This window comes from Balaenoptera ricei, chromosome 20, assembly GCF_028023285.1.
Source record: "Balaenoptera ricei isolate mBalRic1 chromosome 20, mBalRic1.hap2, whole genome shotgun sequence".
Classification (NCBI taxonomy): domain Eukaryota; kingdom Metazoa; phylum Chordata; class Mammalia; order Artiodactyla; family Balaenopteridae; genus Balaenoptera; species Balaenoptera ricei.
Window position 1 is genome coordinate 47,929,798 of NC_082658.1, and position 19,950 is coordinate 47,949,747.

The window sequence follows — 19,950 nt, forward strand, 5'->3', positions numbered from 1 at the left end:
ACTGAGTTTATAAACTGAGAGGAAAACAAAGGTTACTGGTGGCTGTAAAGCCTCTAGTAATGATTTTGACGAGCCAAAGTAATTAGGAAGCTCATCTTGCCTAAATACAGATGGTGAATGTGGAAAAGAGATATTCCTTTCCAGAAGCTGCTCTAAGTCAGTGGTCATGTTTTTTGTATCTTTAGATGAGGCAGAAGAGTTAACATGGCATCCAGGTCATTAGGTTCAGAGCAGATGAGAAATAACAGTTAAGCAGGTGGCCCTGCCCCAGCCCCAGCCTATTTCCCAAACTGCATGCCTCAAACATGCATGTTTTCCAGATGAGGAGGAGGAGGAGGAGAACCTAGATGATCAGGATGAACAAGGAAACCTGAAAGGCTTTATCAATGACGATGACGATGAAGATGAAGGGGAGGAGGATGAGGGTAGTGACTCTGGTGATTCAGAAGATGATGTTGGCCACAAGAAGAGAAAACGCAGTGAGTAGCCTCTCCTCAGGTCAGGTGAGGCTGGGGTGGAAGTCATAGTGGAGAAGGGGCCTCCCCATCACCATGGGCAACACTCTGTCTTCTCTAGCATCTTTTGACGACCGCTTGGAGGATGATGATTTTGATCTCATTGAGGAGAATTTGGGTGTCAAAGTCAAAAGAGGAGTAAGTGCCCTTTTTGTCTCTGTCCTTGGGGGTGAAGGAAGAAGCCCTTGAAATTCAGTGACTCTGGGGGGAGGAGGCACATCCAGAACAGTTTGGGGAATGTCAGCGAGGAGAAAGGGGCTCAGTGTCACTGGGCTGTGGAGCCAGTTCTGGGTGCCTGTTAAAGGCTTGTCAGAGTTTCAAGCGTGGGCCTTGGGACGTACTTGATGTGTTCTTTCCCATCTCCTTTGGCAGTATAGCTGGGGTGGGAAAATAAGAGAGACTGGAGAGCAGGGATCCTTATGCCAGTTCCCTCAGACCCTGACAAGGCAGGTTTTCCACCCCTAGCAAAAATACCGACGTGTCAAAAAAATGTCAGATGATGAGGACGATGACGAAGAGGAATATGGCAAGGAGGAACATGAAAAAGAAGCTATTGCAGAGGAGATCTTTCAGGATGGGGAAGGGGAAGAAGGGCAGGAGGCCGTGGAGGCCCCGATGGCTCCTCCAGAGGAGGAGGAGGAAGATGATGAAGAGTCAGGTATGTGGCATTAGGCAGGGAAGCCAGTTTGGGGCGGGGTGTTGGGATTTCCTACCCTGAAGAATAGAATGGGAGACCATTGTTCAGCTACTGGCCCCCAGCATTTGACACAAAGAAGTTCCTTTTCAGGAGCCTGTCTCCTCTTCTCCTCACCGACCACTCCTACAGTAGGAACTAAAGCCATTCAGTCCTGGCTCATCCCCTGCCTCTGGGCACTAACCCTTCCCTTCTCTCTCCAGACATTGACGACTTCATTGTGGATGACGATGGACAACCACTGAAAAAACCTAAGTGGCGGAAAAAGCTTCCTGGATACACTGATGCGTGAGTGGGGTCTGGTGCGAGGTGGTGATAAGGGCATCTGAGTGGACCCGGGCAGGAAGGAGGAGGTCAGAGGCCTCTGCTAAAAATGGAACAGTCAGCTCTCAGCCATTTTGCTTCCCTGCCTCTAATATCCTTTACCAGGCAGTGATGTCAGACTGCTTCTAGAAGCTCTGATAGCTCTCTCAGCATTCAAGGGCCGTGGTGGGATGAGGGTGGAGGCACACACAGGCAAGGATCCAGCCTCTCTCTTCCACCTGCAGCTCCATGTTCATTTGTTTATTTATTAGTCTTCTAAATATAATTTTGTTAGAAGAAAGCTTTTGCTCTGAGGGAATACTATAATGTCTTAGCAGAAGATGGATCAACTGAGCGTGATATGAACCCATGTGCCCTGTTGCTGTTTGATCCTTGTCACTGGCACATGCCAAAGATGGGCTTTTTAATCTCAATAAATAATAGTTTCCCCAGAAATGTCCCCCAACTAAGCCTTTCCTCCGCAGTGAATATGCTTTTTTTGTTTACATTTCTCTTAACCTTTTTAGTCCCCTTGGGGTAGGTACAGGATCTCTGCAGGGGCTGCGTTTGTCTCCTCTCACCGGAATCTGGGCCACCTGCCTTTTGCTCTCACCCACAGGGCCCTGCAAGAAGCCCAGGAGATTTTTGGTGTGGACTTTGACTATGACGAATTTGAGAAATATAATGAGTATGATGAAGAACTGGAGGAAGAGTATGAGTATGAGGACGATGAGGCTGAGGGCGAGATCCGAGTGCGCCCCAAGAAGACCACCAAGAAACGTGTGAGCCGCAGGAGCATCTTCGAGATGTATGAGCCCAGTGAGCTAGAAAGTAGCCACCTCACAGATCAGGACAATGAAATCCGAGCTACTGACCTGCCTGAGAGGTTCCAGGTAAGGAAGTACCAGTGTCTGTCCTGCTGAACTGTCATCAACTGCCCTGAGCCTCCTTGGTACAAGAGTTATAGCAGAGAAACAATCTAGCAACAATCTAACAACAATGGTACATAGGGGGACTTCCCTGGCAGTCCACTGGTTAAGACTCCATGCTTCCACTGCAGGGGGCGCGGGTTCAATCCCTCGTTGGGGCAGCGCAGCCAAAAAAAAACAAAAAATGGTATACAGGAAGTCGGCTTTGAACCCCATCTGACCAGGCGTACAGGAAGTCTAGCTCAACATAGACTCTCCGGTGGCTTATGGTTCCTGACGTGGCACTCATTCTTGAGCAAATACACGACATGCCTACTTCTTGCCAGACAACACTCTTCTGGGTACTGGAAACGTGTGCCTCTGGAGCACACGTTTTTGTCCAGAAGTAGTGCATGTTTTTGCTACGTGAGATACAAGATAAAGTCAGTCTCATGGTGATGCCTTATCCCCTGCAGCTCCGTTCCATCTCCGTCAAGGGGGCTGAAGATGATGAACTGGAAGAAGAGGCTGACTGGATCTACAGGAATGCCTTTGCCACACCAACCATTTCTCTGCAGGTACCCAAAAAAAGATGCTATATTTTGACATGAACCAGAAGCTACTTCATTAGAATGAGGAGCTGCTTCTCCCCTGCCCCAGACGTCTGTGGGCCTAGTATAGAACAGCATGTGTGTGCGGGTATGTGAGGGAGATTTTTCTAGATTTAATCTGAGAAGGTCATCCTGTGACAAGCAGTTTTGTGTGTGGTAAGACAGAGCAAGTAATGGTGTCATTGCTGTTTCTTTTTTCTTCTGACTGTAGGAAAGCTGTGATTACCTAGACCGAGGGCAGCCAACCAGCAGCTTCAGTCGAAAAGGGCCCAGCACAATTCAGAAGATTAAAGAGGCCCTGGGCTTCATGCGAAATCAGCATTTTGAGGTAGCACCTCAAGCTCTAGTGGCCCACTGGTTAGAACTTCAACTGGGGGTGATGGAAAAGGTGGCTACCTAAGTCAGGTGGGGACCCCCCTTCTGTCCACAGCAGTGGTCCCTTGACTCAAGAAGCGTGAGGACCATAGACTCTAGTGATCAAGAGAAGAGTGCTACCCCATATGCAGCATTGTCTTCCCCTGTTGGGGGCGGTGGGGGAGAGCATGTGTCCTGGATGGGCCTGTGAGGGAGGCCAAGCTTCCTACTGTTGAATTTCCTGGAGCTGTTTATTCCTCTAACAAAGGGGGGTCCTTGCAGATCTTTCCTCTCTGGCTGACTGCCACCTCCTTGCCCCTCTAGGTGCCTTTCATTGCTTTCTACCGGAAGGAGTATGTGGAGCCTGAGTTGCATATCAATGACTTGTGGAGGGTGTGGCAGTGGGATGAAAAGGTAATATAGGGATCCATGCCCCTCAAGGGGTTGAGGGCTGGACTGGGTACCACCACTACTGCAACCCAAGTTCTGTACATATCAGGTGGCAGCCCAGACCCTGTCAGGCTTCCCCCAGGGTCTCCTGGTAAGGAACAGCATGGCCTTGGGTGTCCAAGGCTGAATACCATCCCTTACTCCTGCTTTGTCTTGTCCTAGTGGACCCAGCTGAGGATCCGTAAGGAGAACCTAACACGGCTGTTTGAGAAGATGCAGGCTTATCAGTACGAGCAAATCTCTGCTGACCCTGACAAGCCCCTTGCTGATGGCATCCGGGCTCTGGACACCACCGACATGGAGAGGTAGCATATGCAGGGTTTATTCCATTACAGGGAGCCCTCACACCAAAGGCAGGCCCCCGCCCCTCCACCCCCACCCCAGAATAGCATAACCTTGCAAAATTCTCAGCACGGGACCCGTTCCTTAGAAACCCAACTTATCAACACGTCAGAAGTGATCTTTCTGACAGGGAAATTCCTGTTACTTATCCATCTTGGTATAAAAGGTTAAGAAGATCAGATAGTCATGTTTGCTTATTTATATGTTCCCTGTGTGAAAAGCTACATGGGAAACCAAACTACAACCAGAAAGTAGCTTGGTGAGCCTGGAATCAGAGAGGGGTGTGGGAGGGGAGCAGATGGTTTTAGTGGCCAGCGGCATGAACCTGGGAAAGAAGGACAAGGACTGTCTCAGGGACTCTGAACTGGAGACATGCTGCCACGTCTGCCTCTCCCTTTTTGTTGCCATTTCTAACAACCACCAGCCACCACTTGTTTGACATATTCCTCCTTTAAGATACCTTGATTGCAATTAAGTCATGGTCTGGGGCCATTGCATGTCTTTAATAATTGGAGAATATAGGTACTCATCCTAGTTGGGATCTTGCCTCATGGGAATTGGATCTCTTGTAGCAAAACTGGGGTATACCCTTCCTCCATGACAATTGAGGTCTTATGTCCCTTCCCTCCAGGCTCAAGGATGTACAATCAATGGATGAACTGAAAGATGTCTACAATCATTTCCTGCTTTATTATGGTCGTGACATCCCCAAGATGCAGAATGCCGCCAAGGCCAGCCGCAAGAAGCTAAAGCGTGTAAGGGAAGAGGGAGATGAGGAAGGTGAGTGTTGGAAAAGAAAACCTAGAGGCTTGGTGGCCGTGGCCTTTCCAAGGATCCCCTTGGCCGATTACACTTCGGGACTTCTCTACATGTGTCAGATCCTTGGGAGTGATTGGAAACCAGAGGACCAACTCATGTTTTCTTCCCAGGTGATGGGGAAGAGGCAGAAGATGAGGAGCAGAGAGGGCCAGAGCTCAAGCAGGCTTCCCGCCGAGATATGTACACTATCTGCCAGAGCGCTGGGCTAGGTAAAAACTAGCTGTAGACGTTCCCCAGTAGTCACTGGTAGGTAGGAAGAGGACCTAAAGGACATCTGAGTGAGTCACCAATCCACTTCTAACACTTGCTCCCATGAACCACACCCACGCCACAAGAATGGTCCAGCCTCTCCCATAATTCCTGAAGGAGTGGGAAACACACGATCAGAGAGAGGGAGTTCATCTTATCTTTGGGAAGTTCTTTTACTAAACGGTAACTTCCACCTTAGTTCTGACTCCAGTAGTCACATAGGAAATTTCTATTTTTTCTGCTTTGTGACAGCCTGTTAGGTATTTAAAGTCAGCGTTTTCACTGTTCGCTGTAAGACATCCTGCTCCTGCTCATTTGTGATCCCTTTAAAGTCTAATGCCCAGAATTGCTGCTCTAGACTGAAAGCCAAGAGGTTACTGGGCCCAGCTGTTGGCTCACCTTTCACCCTTCTGGTTTGCTTTAGATGGCTTAGCCAAAAAGTTTGGACTTACTCCTGAGCAATTTGGGGAAAACCTCCGGGACAGTTACCAGAGGCACGAGACAGAGCAGTTTCCTGCAGAGCCCTTGGAGCTGGCCAAGGATTATGTTTGCAGGTAGGCATTGCAGTAGGTGGCTGGCAGGAGGAGGGACCTGAGGGCAAAGATGTCCTCATCCTGCAGCTCCTCCATTTTCCCTACAGCCAGTTCCCTACACCAGAAGCTGTGCTGGAAGGTGCCCGCTACATGGTAGCCCTGCAGATTGCCCGAGAGCCCCTTGTCCGGCAGGTGCTGAGGCAAACTTTCCAGGAGAGAGCCAAGCTCAATATAACCCCCACCAAGAAAGGTAGAAAGGTAAGCCAGTTGAGGGGCTTTGATCTAGCATGTGGTCCAGCTCTGTTTGATTGAACTGAGTTTCTTGCCTTCTCGCTTAGCTGAGCTGTCTGCCTGAGAGCAGAGAGTCGGTCTTTTTTCCCAGGGTCAAGCCCAGTCTGTCTGTTGACTGATGATTCCCTCTTGTGTACAGGATGTGGATGAAGCCCACTACTCTTACTCCTTCAAGTACTTAAAGAACAAGCCTGTTAAGGAACTGAGAGATGACCAGTTCCTCAAGATATGCCTGGCTGAAGATGAAGGGCTGCTCACCATTGACATCAGCATAGATATGAAGGGGGTGGAAGGGTAAGCAAAGCTCTGGGCTGGGGGCTCTTTGGGGAAGGCTTGGTCAGTAGTCTGTTGGAAGGAGGGGTCCCTCAGGAATGTGAACCACACTTTCAGAACTGAGCAAGCCGCCGTCCCTGGCTTAGTCACTCCCAGTGTTCAAGGGCATTTGGGCATCACCTTTTCTCTGTCCCTGACAGCACAGTGTTGTCTCTCCTCAGCTATGGCAATGACCAGACGTATTTTGAAGAAATCAAACAATTTTACTACCGAGATGAGTTCAGCCACCAGGTGCAGGAGTGGAATCGGCAGCGCACCATGGCCATCGAGCGAGCTTTGCAGCAGTTCCTGTACGTGCAGATGGCCAAAGAGCTCAAGAACAAGCTGCTGGCCGAAGCCAAAGAATATGTCATAAAGGTGAGGACAGGAACTCGTGATCTTTAGTCATACGATTTCCCCAAGCTAGAGCTGAGAGTGAAGGCACCCCTTAATAGCTGTCCTGTAGCTAATGGGGAAACACTGGGGGCAGGCGTAGCATAACCTGAGAGGGAGTGCAAACAAGGTCATGGGTCACTCCAAGACCTCCCCACTTGAAGAGCCTCTTCCCTCCCTCCCCCACCGCATACACATATTCTTTGTTTATACAACTGGCCTCTGTGTACTCTCCTATTTCTAAAAGCAAAGTACGCCTTCAGGTTGTAAGCGTGCCGAGGGCTAGGAGTGTGCATGCATATAAATATGACCTTTGCAAATGTGTGCCTGCATCTGTTTCCTTAACATACTTGGCGAGCCTGCTGGCCATAGTGACTGGTGTGCCTCCTCCCCAGGCCTGTAGTCGGAAGCTCTACAACTGGTTGAGGGTGGCACCCTACCGGCCGGATCAACAGGTAGAGGAAGATGACGACTTTATGGATGAGAACCAAGGGAAGGGCATCCGAGTCCTAGGCATTGCTTTCTCCTCTGCCAGGTAACTTCCTGTCTGGCATCACCCCTTATCTGTCTCCCTAGTCTTGTTCTTCTCTTACTCATGTCCTCGTATTGCTGATTATCACACGGTTCTTTTTTTGTTGGGCTGGCAGAGATCACCCTGTGTTCTGCTCCTTGGTCAACGGTGAAGGAGAAGTGACAGACTTCCTCCGGCTGCCTCATTTTACCAAACGGCGAACTGCATGGAGAGAGGAAGAACGGGAGAAGAAGGCAAGTGACTAGGACAGGTTACCAAGTGTACATCTTGAGCACATCTTATAATTCAGTGGGGATAAGAGTTTATGGTCTAAGCAACATCCCGTGCAAGACCCTGATTATCTCTGACCTGGTCCCTGACGTCTTAAGTCCTGGGATAAGTCTCACTTCCGTAGGCAGTAGATGGCACTCAAGTTCTAGTGCAGAATTTCCTTCTGGCTTGAAGCCAGTTCCTAGGCCTTATGTGCTTCTGGAACTGCCATAACTTCTTTTGTTTTTACCAGCATCTGGGTCAGCTTGTTCCAGGAGCTGAAAGCCACTGTGGCATTAAGCCAATCTTTTCCCTGCTTTAGCATTTGTGTTTCTACCAGGGAAAGAGAAATTTGAATTCATCTCGTGTATATGCTTCTGATTTTTTTTAGCATAAAGGTATCTTTCAATTTTATTGACAGAACTCCATTCTAAAAAATAACTTTCAACAAACAGCTCTTTAAAAAAAGAAAGAAAAATTTTAAAGTGGAGATTAGAATAGTCTTGACTGCCAGGCAGTGGTTTATGTTAAAAAAGACCTAAGTGTGTTTAGTTAAGCACAACTCAAGTATAAGCCAGAAGTGTAATAATCTTAGGAAATATTAACAGAAGTATAATATTCAAACTAGAGGTCCTAGTCCCCTCATTTTGTCTTCCAGTTTGACAACGTGTGATGCATCATTGTTCTGTGGTCTTGTAAGGTCTCAAGCTACTTAGGGAGAGAGAAGTGCTTGAAATCTCCCTATCCTCAAAGTCATTCAGCTCCAATTTTCTTTCACTCCAGGCTCAAGACATTGAAACTCTAAAGAAATTCCTCCTGAACAAAAAGCCTCATGTGGTGACAGTTGCAGGAGAGAACAGGTAGGGGTACCAGGGGATTGGGCCAGGCCTGGCTTAAAGTCACTCATCCTTTATTGTTGAATCTGCTCTGTCCCTGTTACAGAGTAGGCATGCGCCTGTGTAGAGCCTTGATAATATCCCCATCCCCAGGGGATATCCCTGGGGATATTGTACCTCTTTGTCTTCAAAGTTCTCTCCTCCCCCACTCCCAGCCATGAGATTGTTCATCCCTGAGAAACTGTCCAGAAGTATCCCTGACCAGCACCCCTCATTCCTCCAGGGATGCCCAGATGTTGATTGAGGATGTGAAGCGCATTGTGCATGAGCTGGACCAGGGTCAGCAGCTGTCCTCTATTGGGGTGGAGCTGATTGACAATGAGTTGGCCATTCTCTATATGAACAGCAAGAAATCAGAGGTAATGCTGGAGCCCCACCCTTAGGCCCTGCACAGGCAAGAGCTATCAATCCCAGGGAGTTGGGGAAACAAAGATTATGGGGGCACAGGATTGCACCTGTTCACTTACCTATGCAGAGGATCTCCATTGTGCCAGTCATGGTTCAGATTGGGAGCCCCAGAGATTAAATTGGTCCCAGGAAAAATGGTCCTAGAGAAGAGAAATTGACTTAAAAAGCCAGGTGGTTTGGATTTCCTCTTGCTGTTAGAGCTGAGGAGACTTTATGGCCCTGCTGACCCTCGTTTGACTCTAGGCAGAGTTCCGGGATTACCCTCCTGTGCTGAGACAGGCAGTCTCCCTGGCCCGGCGTATCCAGGACCCTCTGATTGAATTTGCCCAGGTTTGCAGCTCTGATGAAGACATCCTGTGCCTCAAGTTTCACCCCTTGCAGGTGAGTAGGATTTGACAGATAGACCCAGGTGGACAGAGTGGCACAATCACCTTATTCCTGCCTGCTGTGTGTCGACAGGAGCATGTGGTGAAAGAAGAACTGCTCAACGCCTTGTACTGTGAATTTATCAACCGAGTCAATGAGGTTGGAGTTGATGTCAACCGTGCCATTGCCCACCCCTACAGCCAGGCCTTAATTCAGTATGTCTGTGGCCTGGGACCTCGAAAAGGGACCCATCTCCTAAAGGTAGGATTGGGTTGAATCAGAAAAAAAGAAAACTTCTGTTTCATTGAACCTTTACTTTGCCAATATGCTTTGACAGGCAGACCAAGGTCAGAGAGGTAAAGGCACTTTACCTCTTGCCTAGAGTCATCCAGCTAGTGAGAGTCAAGAGTCAGACTTCAGACCAGGTGGCCACAGTCATGGTCTTCACTACTGTACAGTGGTGGCTTCTGGAAAAGATAGCCTGAGCCATGATTTAAAAGAGATGGAGGAAAGCGAGAGTGTACTAGACACAGACCTCAGGATAGTGGGTTTTTTTGTTTTTTTGTTTTTTATATATATATATTTATTTATTTTTGGCTGCATTGGGTCATTGTTGCTTCACGCAGGCTTTCTTTAGTTGTGGCGAGCAGGGGCTACTCTTCGTTGTGGTGCGCGGGCTTCTCATTGCGGTGGCTTCTCTTGTTCCAGAGCTCGGGTTCTAGGCACGCGGGTTCAGTAGTTGTGGCACGCGGGCTCTAGAGCGCAGGCTCAGTAGTTGTGGTGCATGGTCTTTGTTGCTCCACGGCATGTGGGATCTTCCCGAACCAGGGCTCGAATCCGTGTCCCCTGCATTGGCAGGCAGATTCTTAACCACTGTGCCACCAGGGAAGCGCAGGATAGTGAGGTTTTTTTCCCCAGTGGAAAGCAAGGATTTCAATACAGAGGAGGGTATGTAGTGATCTTCAAGAGTATTTGTAATGTTTTTTTTTCTTAATATGGGGTGGCTACTTGACTGTATTATTAACTTTGAAGCAATACATTAGGTATGTATTATCTTTGCTTGGCATAGTGTAGTTCTTTAACATAATTTTTTTAGTAGCAGTTAGTATGGTGTAGTGCTCAGTTAGATATCGGGGTGTGGCGGCAAAATTCCCATCATGGAGGGTTTCCCAGAGACCTGAAAGCAGGCTGGGAGGTGGGGCCTGCCTACTACTCCAGCTTACTCCAGTCCTCTCTTCTAGATCCTGAAACAGAACAACACCAGGCTCGAGAGCCGGACCCAGCTGGTCACCATGTGCCACATGGGTCCCAAAGTCTTCATGAATTGCGCTGGCTTCCTCAAGATCGACACGGCCTCCCTGGGGGACAGGTGATGCCCTCTGCCTGGGTGGGCCAAGAGGAATTCTCTTGGGCTTTGCTTTGGGGATTCAGGGATTAGGGCTGTCAAAGGGCCACAAGCTGTTTAAATTAGGAAATGTTTTAAAGCAAAGGTGAGGAACCTTTATTTAGTCAAGAGCCTCTGACCTATGGAAAAGATCAGTTCAATTATGTGAAGCTTTTTTGTGAGAGAAACATAAAAAGAACCAACTTAGTTTATAAATTAAGGACAGAAAACATAAGACTTGGTTCAGTAAACACAAACTTGTTCTGTTGTTAATAGTTTGTTGTGGCTAGATAAGGGTGGGAATAGAAAGGGCAGTGGAGAAGCAGTGTGGGGGTCTGAGGCATAGGAAGGGGGAGAGAGATTTGGTATGTTTTGAGATGATGTTATTGAGAGAAAGTTCTATTCACTTGGACTTTGGACTTCACTATTGACCTCTTCCTCTCCAGAAGTTATCAACTCAGTCTTTGGAGGATCTTTTCCACGGGCACATAGCTCCTCATTCAGTAATGGAAATCAGTGGGGAAATAGGCTTCAAGTTCTAAAACTTCATTTTCCACCCAGCTTTGCTGTAACACTCCACGAATAACATAGGTCCATGTGAGTGCACGGGCAAGACCAGCCTGGGAAGGCTTTATGGGGGAAAGTAGCTGTCAGCAAATTCTCAAAGGTCTTCTTCCCCCTTCTTGTTTTATCTTATTATAAGACTTATATAAGTTCATGATATAAAATTCAACATATAGAAATATTATGCAGAAAGTGGAAGTCCCCCATAATCCCACCCCCCAGAGATAATTACCATAACAAGTGGTGGATGTATACTACAACTTTTCTAAATTTTATTTTTGCTATGCATTTACTAACTACCCATTTGCTACAAAAATGGGATCATACGGTTCATAGTGTTTTGCAGTGCATTTTTCACGTATCAATATATTGTGGCCATCTTTCCATGTCAGCACACATAGATCTACCTCATTCTTTTTAATGGCTGTATAGTATTCCATTGTATGGAGGTACCCTAATTTATTTAACCAGTTCCCCATTGGTGGACGTCTGGGTTGTTACTAGAAGCTTCTCGTTATATATCCTGCCCCTTTTCTGCCTTTCCTTCAGCACTGACTCATATATTGAAGTCCTTGATGGTTCCCGAGTTCACCCTGAGACCTATGAGTGGGCCAGGAAGATGGCAGTGGATGCTCTGGAATATGATGAATCAGCCGAGGATGCCAACCCTGCAGGGGCCCTTGAAGAGATCTTGGAAAACCCAGAGCGACTCAAGGACCTGGACTTGGATGCCTTTGCAGAAGAACTGGAGAGGCAGGTGGGTGACAGTGTAGAAGGCCTGGCACAGAAACCATCCCAAGTGGCCTAGTTGAGAGGAGACTCAGGCAGCAAGTCCTCAGAGAAGCCCTAATACTGTTAGTGTAGGAGACCTGATCCTTCTCTCTCCCTGTGCTGTACTGGGTTTCTCAAGGATGTTTTCGGTCTGCTTATTAAGGAGCTAAGGACGTCTCAGAGACTGCTATAGTCATTGTTGGGGGCACATTGTGAGGGAGCTGGGAGGGGGTGAGTAGCAGGGTTTCCTTCTAGGCCCTCTTTCCTCCTCTCCAGTGGTGCGGCTTTGCATTTGTCTGTTTTACACATTGGGGTTCCGTGAGGCATTTTTATCAGAACAGTGTTCCATGGCTAAGAAAAAGTTTGAAAACCTCCTTTAGTCCTTTAGTAAATGTTGGGGGGAAAGAAGAGAAACCCTGACAGGAGCCAACTGGCTTACTTCTTTCATCGAAACCCCTGATGGCTCAGTTGGGGAGCAGTTGCAAGGCTCTTCTTGACGGGGGCTTCTTCCCCAGGGCTATGGTGACAAACACATCACTCTGTATGACATCCGAGCGGAGCTGAGCTGTCGGTATAAGGACCTCCGGACAGCCTATCGCTCTCCCAACACAGAGGAAATCTTCAATATGTTAACCAAAGAAACACCAGAGACCTTCTACATTGGTAAATTCTGTGTCTGTGTTTTAGTTGGAGGAGGATATGTAGGGGTGAGGGGATGGGTTTACTGTACACATTCAAACCAAGCAAGAGTTTGAACTGTACAGTACAGTTTGTACTATAGGTGGGAAAGACCAGGGAAACTTTTAAGAAGATTATAGAGCCCTGAGCTGGAAGTCAAAGCTGAGTTCAAGGTCAGATTATGCTTTTAACCTGCTGCTGTGGGGTCTTCATGGGGTCAGTCTTATGGCCTCATTTTCCTGTCATCAAATGAGAGGAAGATCTCCCTTTTTGAGGATGTGAAGGAAATCAGTGGAGATGCTCTAGGACAGAAGTTCTGTCACTAAACGGCTGGTGGGAAGGAGTTACCTCTCCAGTTCTCTTAGCCTGCTTCCTGTTCTCTTCTTCCCTTCCCTCTCCTCCTCTCCCCTTCCTCCAGGAAAGCTCATTATCTGCAACGTCACTGGCATCGCCCACAGGCGTCCACAGGGTGAGAGCTATGACCAGGCAATCCGCAACGATGAGACAGGGCTATGGCAGTGCCCCTTCTGTCAACAGGACAATTTCCCTGAACTAAGCGAGGTACATGCTGCAGTGTTACCATGGTAACACTGAATTTCCTTTATTGAATGGTCTCAGTGCCCTAGAAAGGAACCAAGAATGGGGATAGTTTAGATGACACTTTACCAAGTGAATACACAAAGGAGGAAGAGGGCTGGAATGCATATAGGCCTAACATGAAGTCCCTCTGTATGCTAGTCGGAAGTGATCTATGTGGTTTTTTCTGTTCTCGCTCAACCCTTAATCCTTGTTTCCCATTCTCTGAGGATGTAGCTCAACCAGAGTAGAGACAAGAGGATATATGCATTTCTCACATACAGTGTAGGCACGGTGTCCCTATGCTAGTTAGAAGGTATCTGTAAGGCTCCCTTCAATTTTTTCATTCTCCACACACGTCTTAATTTTTCCCACATTCTTCTAGACATCATCTGCTTTTCTCATGGTTAGAACTCATAAAAGCCATCCTGAAAGCTTTTTCTGGATCCTCAAATGTTATTTAGGCAGACTGTAAAATAGACAATTTCTTAACTTTACCCAATAAAAGAAGCTGGTGAGATTTGTCCAGGTTATAAAAGAGCCAAGGTGTGCCTGGTTCACTGAAATGAGTTGTTCTGAGGAGACTGACAGAGATATTTCTTATGCCCACTAGGTCAGAACAGAACGGGAGGGAGGGGCTTCAGTTGTAGTTGGAGGGACATATAAATTAGATTAACATAAAAGATTGGTCTGATGGCCAGTGGTGCCAAACATGAGTTATGAGTCAAGGAACTTCGGGAATATTCAAATTCTGTGTTGCTGGGTGGCTAAGTCATTGTGTTCTCACATCATGATGCCAGATGTCAGTGTCAATGGTAAAATGAATTACAGCACTCCTGGCAGCTCTTTTCTGAATGTGTGATCTCCAGAATCTTAATGATCAAGCTCCTCTTCTGATGCCCTCTTTAGGTCTGGAACCACTTTGACAGTGGTTCATGCCCAGGCCAGGCCATCGGTGTCAAAACAAGGCTAGACAATGGTGTCACTGGCTTCATCCCCACCAAATTCCTCAGTGACAAAGTGGTAAAGCGGCCGGAGGAACGAGTGAAGGTAGGTGAATGACTGGGGTAAGGCCCCTGGTGTAGTTTTCAGCTGCCCAAATCAGGCTGGCTTTGGGCTGTCCCCACCAGGAGTTAGGCTCTGTTCCCAGTGGCTCCTGGTGGGGAGCATTTCAGGAGGATTTATAACCAGTTGAGTGAAGTCAGGGCAAGAACCGTCTGTCTGAATGAGGAGCAGCTTTTGTGCACTGCCTTTGTGAAATTTCATCAAATTGCCAGCCCTTTGAGAGACGGCTCTCTCTTCCTGTGTGGGAAGCTGCGGTTTAGTCCAGCGGGCAGGAAGCAGGGCCCAGCATTACATGCTGTGAAGCAGAAAGGCTAAGCTCCCTTTCTGTTCTAGTATGCTCTTGTCAGAGCTGCCATTTATTATGCACACACTAGATACCAGCCCTTGACATTTACATATGTTGACTCAAATCTCACAGCCTGATGGGGAAGGAAATACTACCTTCTTTTTTCAGAGAAATTTGAGTGCCTTCTCCAGGATCAGCTGGTTTGTTAGTGATACAGCTGGTACCAGATCTGCCAAATTCTCTGGTTCTAAGTGTTGTGAACCCCTGAGCTATGGACTTAGGAAGGCTGGGGAAAGACATTCCGAATACAGGCATACCTGATTTTATTGACCTTTGTAGATACTGTTTGTTTATTTGTTTGTTTGTTTTTACAAATTTAAGGTTGGTAGTAACCCTGCATCGAGCAAGTCTATCAGTACCATTTTCCCAACAGCATTTGATCACTTCGTGTCTCTGTGTCACATTTACGTGTGGTAATTCTCACAGTATTTCAAACTTTTTCATTATATTTGTTAGGGTGATCTGTGATCAGTAGTCTTTGATGTTAGTCTTGCAAAAAGATTAGGACTCGCTAAAGGCTCAGGTGATGGTTAACATTTTTAAGCAATAAAGTAATTTTTAACAAAGGTATGTACACATATTTTAAAACATAATAGTGTTGCACCCTTAGTAGACTGTAGTGTAAACATAACTTTTATATGTACCGGGAAACTAAAAAATTCTTGTGACTGACTTTATTGTGATATCTGCTTTATTGCGGTGGTCTGGAACTGAGCCTGGAATATCTCCAAGGTATGCCTGTAAATGAAGCTAGGGAGATTTTCAGAAGGAGAGCCATGCAGATGACTAGGCTTTGTCCCTCTTAGACAGAAGGGCTCAAATCAGGGGTAAAGTACAGAAAATAGCTACTACTTTGCTTTCCCTCCAAAAACGGCAGCCAGACTTGGATCACATCCTAGCAGCAATAATTAGGCAGCTTTATGAGAAAAGGGACTATTACAGTGACAGAAGATGTCCCAGGAGGCTCCAGTTGGTTTTTCTGCCTAGAGTGGGAGGCATCAGTACAGGGCACAGACTGTAGTCTGCAGACGAGACTCAACCCTGAACTCCTACTAATCTGCCACTCAGTAGCTGGCTGGCTTTGGGCAGTCACTCCACCTTTCTGCCTGGACTTTGCTTTTCTCACATGTAAAATAGGGCATCGGGCTAGACCATCTTTGTCCCTTCCAGCTCAAATGTTCTGTGGATCTAGGTGGGAATGACTGTTCACTGCCGCATCATGAAGATTGACATCGAGAAGTTTAGTGCAGACCTGACCTGCCGCACCTCAGACCTCATGGACAGGAACAACGAGTGGAAACTGCCCAAGGACACCTACTATGACTTTGACGCGGAAGCAGCAGACCACAAGCAGGAGGAGGACATGAAACGGAAGCAGCAGCGGACCAGTGAGTGTGCCCATGACCACGCCTGTGCACCCCAAGTCCTGGCAGCTCTCCCTCTGCAGGATGCACTGCTGACTGCTCAGCTTCCCAGTGGCAGTGAGTGCTCAGCTCTGAGGTGCTGAGACCCGGAGGCATCATGAAAGGGAGCCATTGGCAGGGCTGGAAGCTGGGGTCTTCTTGGGTCACATTTTCTTTGCTAATGCAGTGTGACTCTTAAAGCTTCATTCTCTCAGCACCCAGGGGCCCAGGTTAACATATCCTTCATATCAGAGAATCCAGGCCCAGAGAGGGTGAAAGAGTCTCAGAATTCAGTAGTGGGTCAGAAATTAAGCCATGGCCTGTCCCATTGCTGTTGGCTCCCAGTCCCATCACCTGATCTATACTTCTTTCCTGCTCTCTTCAGCATATATCAAGCGAGTGATTGCACACCCGTCCTTCCATAATATAAATTTTAAGCAAGCAGAAAAAATGATGGAGACCATGGACCAGGGTGACGTGATCATCCGACCGAGCAGCAAGGGTGAAAATCACCTGACAGTGACCTGGAAGGTCAGTGACGGCATATACCAGCACGTGGATGTGCGGGAAGAGGGCAAGGAAAATGCCTTCAGCCTGGGAGCCACCCTGTGGATCAACAGTGAGGTGAGAGGCAGCCCCTGCCTGCACTAGTATCCCCACTCCTGCTTCCAGAAACAAACCACTTTCACCTTAGTTACTGGTATGCATTGTATTTTAGCTACACAGAGCAACAAAACAGGAGGTTGGTTATGAAATGAGTAATTTGATACCAGTTTTGTATATTTTGCACTTCTTTCCCTGTCCTCCAAATTTTAAAATAGACTAGAGAACCGCTGGAGGAAGAGGAGAAAATACACATGCAAGTGCTTCGTGCACAACACACACACACCAAATTTCTTTGTCCTGTTTTCAGTGGAGAGAAATTTTATGAAGCCCCCTATTGTTCCCAAGCACTAAGGGAGAACTAAAGTTATGAAAAAAAGGATTTTGTGCCTTATAAGCTAATAAATCTGGGCATGACTCAAACAGATGGATAAATTGAGGGGACTTTGCAGCAGAGTGAGGCTGCAGCAGGGCTGGGGAGTTCCTCCCCTCCAGTGGGTTCTCTTCCAGGTGGATTTGATGAAAGGCTGACTCTCAGCTCTGGATATGACAGTCGGGGCCTTTTTCTTCCCACAGGAATTTGAAGACTTGGATGAGATTGTTGCCCGCTATGTTCAGCCTATGGCATCCTTTGCCCGGGACCTTCTGAACCACAAGTATTATCAGGACTGCAGTGGTGGGGACCGTAAGGTGAGCCCAGGGCCCTGCAAGGGATGACACCTCCCAGTCGCTTACGGATGTATGGTTTCCCTTCAGTGTCGGGGATGCTGAGCTGGTGCAGGAGGTGTGCGTCACGTGTGAGCCAGACACTGTGTACCAAGCATGCTGCTATCCCAACCTCTCCCCCTCATTCTACCCCCAGAAATTAGAGGAGCTGCTCATCAAAACTAAGAAGGAGAAGCCCACCTTCATTCCCTATTTCATCTGTGCCTGCAAGGAACTGCCCGGCAAGTTCCTACTGGGATACCAGCCCCGGGGTAAACCCAGGTGAGCACTGGTGCTGAGAAGGTGCTGCCACTGGGGTCCACAGATAGGTTAGCAGGCCCCCAAACAGTACTCTCTCTGGTTCTGCTTGACTGCCTTTCTCCTCTTATCTGTTTAGAGTGGAGGTGAAGGTTGGAGGTGGGGAAAGAGGGTGATGATTTAGAGGCAAAAGGCAGACTGAATAAGAAAGGTGCTTTAATCAACCCTGGGAAAAGGTGTTCCCTTCACCTCTTCTCCCTCCCAGAGAGTGATAGAAATCACCAGACACTCTCTCCACTGACTGGCAAAGATGGGAGCCAACACACTGGTCACTCCTTCCACTCTCTGCTTCACCCTCACCAGGGCTTTTCAGCACACGGTGGCTCACCGTTGCTGTGGTGAGCCTGTGCTGAACGGGGATAGGTCAGGAGAGCATCTCTTCCAGTCACTAACCTGCTCCGCTCCCTTCTGTGTGTGACTGACAGGCTGGCCTTCCTAGGGATTCCTCCATCTGAGTCCCTCCTTTGTTCACCCGGCATCAGACAAAGTCTGATTTCCTTAGGCCTGCTTTCTTTGTGTCTGTTACCCAGACTGATAGCCATACTAGCCTTCTCTACTCCCCCATCCTCCCTTTGGTCCTTGGCCACGGCCTGTGCCTTTCTGCTCTTAGTCCTGTACTGCTCGCACATGATGCACAGTGTGGGCTCTATTAGGAGGGGCTCAGAGGCCAGAGGACAAGAAGCTCTGGACTCTGGACCCTGCACCATCGTGGGCACTTTTGGAATATTGTGCTTGTTTCTGAGAAGCCTTTTCTGACTCACCAGCATGCTTCCAGAAGGTGGCAGCCAGGACCATGTGGCGGTTGGAAACTATCCCATGAGGAACAATTGAACAAACAGGGGACTTAAACCAGGAGCAGAGGCAACATGATAGCGTCCCGTGGAAAGGGGCACAAACTCCTTGTGGTGCAGAATGAACAACACTTGGGTAGAAGATCTAGGAAGCAGGTTTCAGCTTAATATGAGTCAGCACATTGCCATACTTAGCGTTGACTGTTGGCTGTTGACAGCTATCCTTTATTGAGCACAACCTGTTTTAAGTGTTGCGATAAGTGCTTTACGTGTTGTCTCATTTATTCCTCATACCCACGCTATGGGTTTAAGTGCTATTATCCTCATTTTACAAATGAGGCTGAGATTCAGGTTTAGTAACTTGGTACAAACCTATATAGGTGATGAGTGGCAGAGACAAAACTGGAACAAGGACTGGGTCTGAACCCAGAGCCCAGCCTCTGCTCCACTCTCTGCTCTGGCAAAGTGTTAAATAAGGGCAGACCAACCACCGTCAAGAAGCACTTCCAGATTCCGGCTCGTGGGGAGCTGTGCTTTGCTGCCTTGGGAGGCCCCTCCCAACCCCGACACTCTGTGATCTCAGTAACCCTGACCTGCAGCGTGCTGCCAACATACTGCAGCGCAGGACGGTGGCCCAGCCCCCAGCAAGGCTTCTTCTGGCAGCCTGAACATAGCACACCAGGGGCTGCTGACTCCTGGCCTTGCCTGGACTCTGCTGTGCCCTCCTCACCTCACCCAGAGTGCAGCCTCCTTTTACAGGGTCAGGGACTGGCTCTTTTATCTCTCCTTTCCCCCAGCACCCAGTGTGGCTACTTCACATGGTGGAAATCTGCTCTGGCCGCTCTCTTACAGCTGGCCACAAGTGGTATCTGATGCATGTTTCCTCCCAAAATCCCAGGATAGAATATGTAACAGTGACTCCAGAAGGATTCCGGTACCGGGGCCAAATCTTCCCGACTGTGAATGGCCTTTTCAGATGGTTCAAGGATCATTATCAGGATCCTGTACCAGGTGAGTTCTACTCTCTCTGACTTCTGGAGTGTGGTTGAAGGGACACCTAAGTGCTGAGTCAAGATAATCACTAGCCTTCTATAGGAGGGGCTGAGGCCTAGGCTGTCATTATAGTTCTCTTAATTCCTATTCCATCTTCCACTTTGCCTATACAGCTTCCCTTTTTTTTTTTTTTTTTTAATTTATGTATTTATTTGGCCACACCGCGTGGCTTGTGGGATGTTGGTTCCCCGACCAGGGATTGAACCCGTGCCCTCAGCAGTGGGAGCACAGAGTTCTAACCACTGGACCGCCAGGGAATACCCCCAGCTTCCCTTCTTTCCACCCACCTCAGTACCTCTCCCAGCCCCCCAGTTGTAAAACCAGAAGTAGGTTTCTGGTGAGACATAATTTGGGCCATTTCTTACAGGCATCACCCCCAGTAGCAGCAGCAGGACCCGGACACCTGCCTCTATCAATGCTACCCCAGCCAACATCAACCTTGCAGGTAAGGAGCTCGTGCCGGGGACT

The 19,950-nt window shown here is 48.1% G+C and overlaps 1 protein-coding gene across 3 annotated transcripts in view; it reads left to right on the forward strand.

The window, feature by feature from the left end:
- The window catches only part of SUPT6H (SPT6 homolog, histone chaperone and transcription elongation factor), a 31,577-nt gene that overhangs the window by 9,678 nt on the left and 1,949 nt on the right, over nucleotides 1–19,950 (forward strand). For all 3 annotated transcript variants that reach the window (XM_059906704.1, XM_059906703.1, XM_059906705.1), the window contains 32 exons: nucleotides 321–479; nucleotides 577–653; nucleotides 981–1,173; nucleotides 1,413–1,497; nucleotides 2,132–2,405; nucleotides 2,897–2,998; nucleotides 3,243–3,359; nucleotides 3,710–3,799; nucleotides 3,998–4,140; nucleotides 4,809–4,957; nucleotides 5,107–5,205; nucleotides 5,670–5,799; nucleotides 5,886–6,036; nucleotides 6,209–6,363; nucleotides 6,564–6,759; nucleotides 7,170–7,309; nucleotides 7,422–7,539; nucleotides 8,339–8,415; nucleotides 8,675–8,810; nucleotides 9,103–9,240; nucleotides 9,319–9,486; nucleotides 10,467–10,594; nucleotides 11,723–11,930; nucleotides 12,460–12,607; nucleotides 13,041–13,183; nucleotides 14,108–14,248; nucleotides 15,802–15,997; nucleotides 16,398–16,636; nucleotides 17,192–17,305; nucleotides 17,478–17,602; nucleotides 19,328–19,440; nucleotides 19,850–19,927. In XM_059906704.1, the coding sequence (XP_059762687.1) occupies nucleotides 321–479; nucleotides 577–653; nucleotides 981–1,173; nucleotides 1,413–1,497; nucleotides 2,132–2,405; nucleotides 2,897–2,998; nucleotides 3,243–3,359; nucleotides 3,710–3,799; nucleotides 3,998–4,140; nucleotides 4,809–4,957; nucleotides 5,107–5,205; nucleotides 5,670–5,799; nucleotides 5,886–6,036; nucleotides 6,209–6,363; nucleotides 6,564–6,759; nucleotides 7,170–7,309; nucleotides 7,422–7,539; nucleotides 8,339–8,415; nucleotides 8,675–8,810; nucleotides 9,103–9,240; nucleotides 9,319–9,486; nucleotides 10,467–10,594; nucleotides 11,723–11,930; nucleotides 12,460–12,607; nucleotides 13,041–13,183; nucleotides 14,108–14,248; nucleotides 15,802–15,997; nucleotides 16,398–16,636; nucleotides 17,192–17,305; nucleotides 17,478–17,602; nucleotides 19,328–19,440; nucleotides 19,850–19,927 (4,530 nt within the window). The remainder of the gene's footprint in view (nucleotides 1–320; nucleotides 480–576; nucleotides 654–980; nucleotides 1,174–1,412; nucleotides 1,498–2,131; nucleotides 2,406–2,896; nucleotides 2,999–3,242; nucleotides 3,360–3,709; nucleotides 3,800–3,997; nucleotides 4,141–4,808; nucleotides 4,958–5,106; nucleotides 5,206–5,669; nucleotides 5,800–5,885; nucleotides 6,037–6,208; nucleotides 6,364–6,563; nucleotides 6,760–7,169; nucleotides 7,310–7,421; nucleotides 7,540–8,338; nucleotides 8,416–8,674; nucleotides 8,811–9,102; nucleotides 9,241–9,318; nucleotides 9,487–10,466; nucleotides 10,595–11,722; nucleotides 11,931–12,459; nucleotides 12,608–13,040; nucleotides 13,184–14,107; nucleotides 14,249–15,801; nucleotides 15,998–16,397; nucleotides 16,637–17,191; nucleotides 17,306–17,477; nucleotides 17,603–19,327; nucleotides 19,441–19,849; nucleotides 19,928–19,950) is intronic.